The following is a 10000-nucleotide window of genomic DNA, read 5'->3' on the forward strand; positions in this document are numbered from 1 at the left end:
CTAACCTTCAACTCTACACTAACAACTAACCTTCAGCTCTACACTATCAACTAACCTTCAGCCTACACTATCAACTAACCTTCAGCTCTACACTATCAACTAACCTTCAGCCTACACTATCAACTAACCTTCAGCTCTACACTAACAACTAACCTTCAGCTCTACACTAACAACTAACCTTCAGCTCTACACTAACAACTAACCTTCAGCTCTACACTAACAACTAACCTTCAGCTCTACACTAACAACTAACCTTCAGCTCCACACTAACAACTAACCTTCAGCTCTACACTAACAACTAACCTTCAGCTCCACACTAACAACTAACCTTCAGCTCTACACTAACCTTCAGCTCTAAACTAACAACTAACCTTCAGCTCCACACTAACAACTAACCTTCAGCTCTACACTAACCTTCAGCTCTAAACTATCAACTAACCTTCAGCTCTACACTATCAACTAACCTTCAGCTCTACACTATCAACTAACCTTCAGCTCTACACTATCAACTAACCTTCAGCTCTACACTAACAACTAACCTTCAGCTCCACACTATCAACTAACCTTCAGCTCTACACTATCAACTAACCTTCAGCTCTACACTATCAACTAACCTTCAGCTCTACACCATCAACTAATCTTCAGCTCCACACTATCAACTAACCTTCAGCTCTACACTATCAACTAACCTTCAGCTCTACACTAACAACGTGTCACTTACTCTAACTGCATTCATTGTATTTTACCTAAATACATTGAACGTATGTGGTTAGCTGTCTGACCTTGTGTTGTTAGCTGTATGAACCTTGTGTAGTTAGCTGTCTGACCTTGTGTGGTTAGCTGTCTGACCTTGTGTGGTTAGCTGTATGAACCTTGTGTGGTTAGCTGTCTGACCTTGTGTGGTTAGCTGTATGAACCTTGTGTGGTTAGCTGTCTAACATTGTGTGGTTAGCTGTCTGACCTTGTGTTGTTAGCTGTATCAAGCTTGTGTAGTTAGCTGTCTGACCTTGTGTGGTTAGCTGTCTGACCTTGTGTGGTTAGCTGTATGAACCTTGTGTGGTTAGCTGTCTAACCTTGTGTGGTTAGCTGTATCAACCTTGTGTAGTTAGCTGTCTGACCTTGTGTGGTTAGCTGTCTGACCTTGTGTGGTTAGCTGTCTGACCTTGTGTGGTTAGCTGTCTGACCTTGTGTGGTTAGCTGTCTGACCTTGTGTGGTTAGCTGTCTGACCTTGTGTAGTTAGCTGTATCAACCTTGTGTAGTTAGCTGTCTGACCTTGTGTGGTTAGCTGTCTGACCTTGTGTGGTTAGATGTCTGACCTTGTGTGGTTAGCTGTATCAACCTTGTGTGGTTAGCTGTCTGACCTTGTGTGGTTAGCTGTCTGACCTTGTGTGGTTAGCTGTCTGACCTTGTGTGGTTAGCTGTATGAACCTTGTGTGGTTAGCTGTCTGACCTTGTGTGGTTAGCTGTATGACCTTGTGTAGTTAGCTGTCTGACCTTGTGTGGTTAGCTGTCTGACCTTGTGTGGTTAGCTGTATGAACCTTGTGTGGTTAGCTGTCTAACCTTGTGTGGTTAGCTGTATGAACCTTGTGTGGTTAGCTGTCTGACCTCGTGTGGTTAGCTGTCTGACCTTGTGTGGTTAGCTGTCTAACCTTGTGTGGTTAGCTGTATGAACCTTGTGTGGTTAGCTGTCTGACCTCGTGTGGTTAGCTGTCTGACCTTGTGTGGTTAGCTGTCTGACCTTTTATGGTTAGCTGTCTAACCTTGTGTGGTTAGCTGTCTGACCTCGTGTGGTTAGCTGTATCAACCTTGTGTGGTTAGCTGTCTAACCTTGTGTGGTTAGCTGTATCAACCTTGTGTAGTTAGCTGTCTGACCTTGTGTGGTTAGCTGTCTGACCTTGTGTGGTTAGCTGTCTGACCTTGTGTGGTTAGCTGTCTGACCTTGTGTAGTTAGCTGTATCAACCTTGTGTAGTTAGCTGTCTGACCTTGTGTGGTTAGCTGTCTGACCTTGTGTGGTTAGATGTCTGACCTTGTGTGGTTAGCTGTATCAACCTTGTGTGGTTAGCTGTCTGACCTTGTGTGGTTAGCTGTCTGACCTTGTGTGGTTAGCTGTATGAACCTTGTGTGGTTAGCTGTCTGACCTTGTGTGGTTAGCTGTATGACCTTGTGTAGTTAGCTGTCTGACCTTGTGTGGTTAGCTGTCTGACCTTGTGTGGTTAGCTGTATGAACCTTGTGTGGTTAGCTGTCTAACCTTGTGTGGTTAGCTGTATGAACCTTGTGTGGTTAGCTGTCTGACCTCGTGTGGTTAGCTGTCTGACCTTGTGTAGTTAGCTGTCTAACCTTGTGTGGTTAGCTGTATGAACCTTGTGTGGTTAGCTGTCTGACCTCGTGTGGTTAGCTGTCTGACCTTGTGTGGTTAGCTGTCTGACCTTGTGTGGTTAGCTGTCTAACCTTGTGTGGTTAGCTGTCTGACCTCGTGTGGTTAGCTGTCTAACCTTGTGTGGTTAGCTGTATCAACCTTGTGTGGTTAGCTGTATCAACCTTGTGTGGTTAGCTGTATCAACCTTGTGTGGTTAGCTGTCTAACCTTGTGTGGTTAGCTGTCTGACCTTGTGTGGTTAGCTGTATGAACCTTGTGTGGTTAGCTGTATCAACCTTGTGTGGTTAGCTGTCTGACCTTGTGTGGTTAGCTGTCTGACCTTGTGTGGTTAGCTGTCTGACCTTGTGTGGTTAGCTGTATCAACCTTGTGTGGTTAGCTATCTGACCTCGTGTGGTTAGCTGTCTGACCTTGTGTGGTTAGCTGTCTAACCTTGTGTGGTTAGCTGTATGAACCTTGTGTGGTTAGCTGTCTGACCTTGTGTGGTTAGCTGTCTGACCTTGTGTGGTTAGCTGTATGAACCTTGTGTGGCTAGCTGTCTAACCTTGTGTGGTTAGCTGTATGAACCTTGTGTGGTTAGCTGTCTGACCTCGTGTGGTTAGCTGTCTGACCTTGTGTAGTTAGCTGTCTAACCTTGTGTGGTTAGCTGTATGAACCTTGTGTGGTTAGCTGTCTGACCTCGTGTGGTTAGCTGTCTGACCTTGTGTGGTTAGCTGTCTGACCTTGTGTGGTTAGCTGTCTAACCTTGTGTGGTTAGCTGTCTGACCTCGTGTGGTTAGCTGTATCAACCTTGTGTGGTTAGCTGTCTAACCTTGTGTGGTTAGCTGTATCAACCTTGTGTGGTTAGCTGTCTAACCTTGTGTGGTTAGCTGTATCAACCTTGTGTGGTTAGCTGTATCAACCTTGTGTGGTTAGCTGTATCAACCTTGTGTGGTTAGCTGTCTAACCTTGTGTGGTTAGCTGTCTGACCTTGTGTGGTTAGCTGTATGAACCTTGTGTGGTTAGCTGTATCAACCTTGTGTGGTTAGCTGTCTGACCTTGTGTGGTTAGCTGTCTGACCTTGTGTGGTTAGCTGTCTGACCTTGTGTGGTTAGCTGTATCAACCTTGTGTGGTTAGCTATCTGACCTCGTGTGGTTAGCTGTCTGACCTTGTGTGGTTAGCTGTCTAACCTTGTGTGGTTAGCTGTATGAACCTTGTGTGGTTAGCTGTCTGACCTTGTGTGGTTAGCTACACTCCATGTACCAGTGCATTCTGACTGCCTTGAGGACAACACCACAGGCCCTCAGGTAGTAACCAGAGGAGGCTGAACTTATTTTTTACTATCCATTCACTCAATAGGAAATCTATTGTGAAGCGGTGTCTGTCTAGCATAGCTGATGCATGTGACAGGGCTTCCGTGAGCTGTGTGTGTGTGTGTGTGTGTGTGTGTGTGTGTGTGTGTGTGTGTGTGTGTGTGTGTGTGTGTGTGTGTGTGTGTGTGTGTGTGTGTGTGTGTGTGTGTGTGTGTGTCAGAGCAGTGTTACCAGCCCTCCCCCTTGGCGTTATCAATCCCCCTCCTGATCAAGTGTTTAAGCTGTCTGGAGCAGCTAACACAAGCAGAATAACAACATGTGTGTGTGTGTGTGTGTGTGTGTGTGTGTGTGTGTGTGTGTGTGTGTGTGTGTGTGTGTGTGTGTGTCAAGCAAAATAAGAAAGTTCCCAAAGCCAGAGTACTTGAGAACACACTGTTGACTGGCTGTGTGAGGGTGTGACTAAGATGTTTTCTCTGTCTGTTGGGTAATAGTTGAATCGAAGTGTTCCTACATGGAGACCGCTGCTTAACAGGCTCATGACGTTATTTCTCAAAGGTGAGCAGGTAAAGTTAGAACGCTAAACACGTCTTGTTTCAGCATTATTGGCCTGGTAAACACGTCTAGTTTCAGCATTATTGGCCTGGTAAACACATCGCGTTTCAGCATTATTGGCCTGGTAAACTCGTCTAGTTTCAGCATTATCGGCCTGCTAAACAAGTCTAGTTTTAGCATTATCGGCCTGCTAAACACGTCTAGTTCAGCATTATCGGCCTGGTAAACACGTTGAGTTTCATCATTATCGGCCTGGTAAACACGTCTAGTTGCAGCATTATCGGCCTGGTAAACACATCTAGTTTCAACATTATCGGCCTGGTAAACACATCTAGTTTCAACATTATCGGCCTGGTAAACACGTCTAGTTTCATCATTATCAGCCTGGTAAACACGTCTTGTTTCAACATTATTGGCCTGGTAAACAAGTCTAGTTTCAGCATTATCGGCCTGGTAAACACATCTAGTTTCAACATTATCGGCCTGGTAAACACGTCTAGTTTAAGCATTATCGGCCTGGTAAACACGTCTCGTTTAAGCATTATCGGCCTGGTAAACACGTCTCGTTTCAGCATTATCAGCCTGGTAAACAAGTCTAGTTTCAAAATTATCGGCCTGGTAAACACGTCTAGTTTCAGCATTATCGGCCTGGTAAACACATCTGGTTTCAATATTATCGGCCTGGTAAACACATCTAGTTCAGCATTATCGGCCTGGTAAACACATCTAGTTCAGCATTATCGGCCTGGTAAACACGTCTAGTTTCAGCATTATCGGCCTGGTAAACACGTTGAGTTTCAGCATTATCGGCCTGGTAAACACGTCTAGTTGCAGCATTATCGGCCTGGTAAACACGTCTAGTTGCAGCATTATCGGCCTGGTAAACACATCTAGTTTCAACATTATCGGCCTGGTAAACACGTCTAGTTCAGCATTATCGGCCTGGTAAACACGTCTAGTTTCAGCATTATCGGCCTGGTAAACACATCTAGTTTCAACATTATCGGCCTGGTAAACACGTCTAGTTCAGCATTATCGGCCTGGTAAACACGTCTAGTTTCAACATTATCGGCCTGGTAAACACATCTAGTTCCAACATTATCGGCCTGGTAAACACGTCTAGTTTCAGCATTATTGGCCTGGTAAACACGTCTTGTTTCAACATTATCGGCCTGGTAAACAAGTCTAGTTTCAAAATTATCGGCCTGGTAAACACGTCTAGTTTCAACATTATCGGCCTGGTAAACACGTCTAGTTTCAGCATTATCGGCCTGGTAAACACATCTAGTTTCAACATTATCGGCCTGGTAAACACATCTAGTTCCAACATTATCGGCCTGGTAAACACATCTATTTTCAGCATTATTGGCCTGGTAAACACGTCTTGTTTCAACATTATCGGCCTGGTAAACAAGTCTAGTTTCAAAATTATCGGCCTGGTAAACACGTCTAGTTTCAACATTATCGGCCTGGTAAACACATCTAGTTTAAGCATTATCGGCCTGGTAAACACGTCTAGTTTCAGCATTATCGGCCTGGTAAACACGTCTAGTTTCAGCATTATCGGCCTAGTAAACACATCTGGTTTCAATATTATCGGCCTGGTAAACACATCTAGTTTAAGCATTATCGACCTGTTAAACACGTCTAGTTTCAGCAGTATCGGCCTGGTAAACACGTCTAGTTTCAGCATTATCAACCTGGTAAACACATCTAGTTTCAGCATTATCGACCTGTTAAACACGTCTAGTTTCAACATTATCGGCCTGGTAAAACCGTCTAGTTTCAGCATAATCGGCCTGTTAAGTCAATGTCCTCAGCGAACCACTTAGATGTAGGTCTGTTGTGGTCCTACCTTTAGTGGCGATGCGGACACAGTCCATCTTGGTCTCCTGTTTCAGATGAGAAAGAAGAGACAAATAACAGTTAGATATTTAATGTGCAGTCATATAATAATACACACACCACATCATTCCTGTGGCAGTAACCCAGCGCTGTAGCAGTAACCCAGCCCTGTAGCAGTAACCCAGCCCAGCCCTGTGGCAGTTACCCAGCCCTGTAGCAGTAGCCAAGCCCTGTAACAGTAACCCAGCCCAGCCCTGTAGTAGTAACCCAGCCCTGTGGCAGTAACCCAGCCCTGTAGCAGTAACCCAGCCCAGCCCTGTAGCAGTAACCCAGCCCTGTAGCAGTAACCCAGCCCTGTAGCAGTAACCCAGCCCTGTAGCAGTTACCAAGCTCTGTAGCAGTAACCCAGCCCTGTAGTAGTAACCCAGCCCTGTAGCAGTAACCCAGCCCTGTAGCAGTCACCCAGCCCAGCCCTGTAGCAGTAACCCAGCCCTGTAGCAGTAACCCAGCCCTGTAGCAGTAACCCAGCCCTGTAGCAGTAACCCAGCCCAGCCCTGTGGCAGTTACCCAGCCCTGTAGCAGTAGCCCAGCCCTGTAACAGTAACCCAGCCCAGCCCTGTAGTAGTAACCCAGCCCTGTGGCAGTAACCCAGCCCTGTAGCAGTAACCCAGCCCTGTAGCAGTAACCCAGCCCAGCCCTGTAGCAGTAACCCAGCCCTGTAGCAGTAACCCAGCCCTGTAGCAGTCACCCAGACCTGTAGCAGTAACCCAGCCCTGTAGCAGTAACCCAGCCCTGTAGCAGTAACCCAGCCCAGCCCTGTAGCAGTAACCCAGCCCTGTAGCAGTAACCCAGCCCTGTAGCAGTCACCCAGCCCTGTAGCAGTAACCCAGCCCTGTAGCAGTAACCCAGCCCTGTAGCAGTAACCCAGCCCTGTAGCAGTCACCCAGCCCTGTAGCAGTAACCCAGCCCTGTAGCAGTAACCCAGCCCTGTAGCAGTAACCCAGCCCTGTAGCTGTCACCCAGCCCTGTAGCAGTAACCCAGCCCTGTAGCAGTAACCCAGCCCTGTAGCAGTAACCCAGACCTCTCTTCAGCATCGTCCCATAGACAGACAGGAGAGAGGAGAGGATGAGAAGGCCATAAAACAACTCGTGATGTGTATGTGTGTGTGTGTGTGTGTGTGTGTGTGTGTGTGTGTGTGTGTGTGTGTGTGTGTGTGTGTGTGTGTGTGTGTGTGTGTGTGTGTGTCTGTGTGTGTGCGTGTGTGTGTCTGCGTCTGTCTGTGTGTGTGTGTGTGTGTGTGTGTGCCTGCATCTGTGTGTGTGTGTGTGTGTGTGTGTGCCTGCGTCTGTGTGCCTGCGTGTGTGCGCGTGTGTGTGTGTGTGTGTGTGTGTGTGTGTGTGTGTGTGTGTGCGTGTGTGCGTGTGTGTGTGTGTGTGTGTGTGTGTGTGTGTGTGTGTGCCTGCGTCTGTGTGCCTGCGTCTGTGTGTGTGCGTGTGTGTGTCTGCGTCTGTCTGTGTGTGTGTGTGTGTGTGTGCCTGCATCTGTGTGTGTGTGTGTGTGTGTGTGCCTGCGTCTGTGTGCCTGCGTGTGTGCGTGTGTGTGTGTGTGTGTGTGTGTGTGTGTGTGTGTGTGTGTGTGCGTGCGTGTGTGTGTGTGTGTGTGTGCCTGCGTCTGTGTGCCTGCGTCTGTGTGTGTGCGTGTGTGTCTGCGTCTGTGTGTGTGCGTGTGTGTGTCTGCGTCTGTGTGCCTGCGTCTGTGTGTGTGCGTGTGTGTCTGCGTCTGTGTGTGTGTGTGTGTGTGCCTGCGTCTGTGTGTCTGCGTCTGTGTGCCTGCGTCTGTGTGTGTGCGTGTGTGTCTGCGTCTGTGTGTGTGTGTGTGTGTGCCTGCGTCTGTGTGTCTGCGTCTGTGTGTGTGCGTGTGTGTGTCTGCGTCTGTCTGTGTGTGTGTGTGTGTGTGCCTGCATCTGTGTGTGTGCGTGTGTGTGTCTGCGTCTGTCTGTGTGTGTGTGTGTGTGTGTGCCTGCATCTGTGTGTGTGTGTGTGTGTGCGCGTGCGTGCGTGTGTGTGTGTGTGTGTGTGTGCCTGCGTCTGTCTGTGTGTGTGTGTGTGTGTGTGTGTGTGTGTGTGTGTGTGTGTGTGTGTGTGTGTGTGTGTGTGTGTGTGTGTCTCTCTGCGTCTGTGTATTGTACGTCTGAACCTTGTGGCTTTTTAGCAGCCGCTCCAAAGGCCTCTTTCATGAACAGGCGTAGCACATTAAAAGATTTCACATTAACAGTTTGAGACGATCCCACCGACCATTGAATTAATTCAATATTCACCCCAGCTCAGTGTTTCTGTTGGACCTTGGTTCACTAAGTGCTCAATTTCCTTTGAAACGGTGAAGGCTGCTAAACAAATGAATCACACATCAATTAGCCAGTCAGTTCAGTGGTGAGGATGAACATGTTTTGACATCAACTCCTTAATGGTTGAAGTGTTGCTATGACCTCTGATCTGTGTTAGTCAAAACATCAGGCGTTCTCTGACAGTTGGACATGAAGAGATATGGAGTAGAACTGCCAAAAACACTGCATTAAATACCCTAGTTTAATACTACCAACCTCTGAGACCCCATTAAATACCCTAGTTTAATACTACCAACCTCTGAGACCCCATTAAATACCCTAGTTTAATACTCCCAACCTCTGATACCCCATTAAATACCCTAGTTTAACACTACCAACCTCTGAGACCCCATTAAATACCCTAGTTTAATACTACCAACCTCTGAGACCCCATTAAATACCCTAGTTTAACACTACCAACCTCTGAGACCCCATTAAATACCCTAGTTTAATACTCCCAACCTCTGAGACCCCATTAAATACCCTAGTTTAATACTCCCAACCTCTGAGACCCCATTAAATACCCTAGTTTAATACTACCAACCTCTGAGACCCCATTAAATACCCTAGTTTAATACTCCCAACCTCTGAGACCCCATTAAATACCCTAGTTTAATACTACATACCTCTGAGACCCCATTAAATACCCTAGTTTAATACTCCCAACCTCTGAGACCCCACTAAATACCCTAGTTTAACACTACCAACCTCTGAGACCCCACTAAATACCCTAGTTTAATACTACCAACCTCTGAGACCCCATTAAATACCCTAGTTTAATACTACATACCTCTGAGACCCCATTAAATACCCTAGTTTAATACTCCCAACCTGACACCCCGATTCTTACAGCTTGGAGAATCTATGGTCTTCTTTCTGTGAGTCTAAAGTAGAGTTACCTGGCGACAGTCTGATTATGGGATGTTAACACCACTCAGTACACACTTAGGGTCCTGACTGTATCCGCCACTGACACATGTTGACAACAGTTTCTGGCTTGTTGTGGGCTCCTCTTTCTAAATAGTTTGAGACCATCCAGACCACAGTAACATGGTTCTTCAACTTCAGTCCTGTAGAGATACTGGCTGTGTAGGGTTTTTGTTCCAGCCTTGCACTAATACACCTGATTCAGTTAGTCAAAGTACAGATGGAATGATCGTGATTGTAATAATTGATTACGGTACTCCAATTCACCCTAGAAAGCTTTGGAACGAGTAACTAACTTTCGTCTGAGAGTAAACTCCTTCCTCTATCACGCGTTGCCTCTGTTCTCTCTCTCGCTCTCCAGGTCTCTAACATCTCTGTTCTCTCTCTCCTTCTCCAGGTCTCTAATATCTCTGTTCTTTCTCTCCTTCTCCAGGTCTCTAATATCTCTGTTCTCTCTCTCCTTCTCCAGGTCTCTAACATCTCTGTTCTCTCTCTCCTTCTACAGGTCTCTAACATCTCTGTTCTCTCTCTCCTTCTACAGGTCTCTAATATCTCTGTTCTTTCTCTCCTTCTCCAGGTCTCTAATATCTCTGTTCTCTCTCTCCTTCTCCAGGTCTCTAA

At 46.7% G+C, this 10000-nt stretch overlaps 1 protein-coding gene across 3 annotated transcripts in view; it reads right to left on the reverse strand.

Annotated features, from left to right (window-relative positions):
* The window catches only part of LOC106596771 (receptor-type tyrosine-protein phosphatase mu), a 548750-nt gene that overhangs the window by 246439 nt on the left and 292311 nt on the right, over positions 1 to 10000 (reverse strand). For all 3 annotated transcript variants that reach the window (XM_045714448.1, XM_045714447.1, XM_045714446.1), the window contains exon 14: positions 6079 to 6115. In XM_045714448.1, the coding sequence (XP_045570404.1) occupies positions 6079 to 6115 (37 nt within the window). The remainder of the gene's footprint in view (positions 1 to 6078; positions 6116 to 10000) is intronic.

Source organism: Salmo salar, chromosome ssa03 (assembly GCF_905237065.1).
Source record: "Salmo salar chromosome ssa03, Ssal_v3.1, whole genome shotgun sequence".
Classification (NCBI taxonomy): domain Eukaryota; kingdom Metazoa; phylum Chordata; class Actinopteri; order Salmoniformes; family Salmonidae; genus Salmo; species Salmo salar.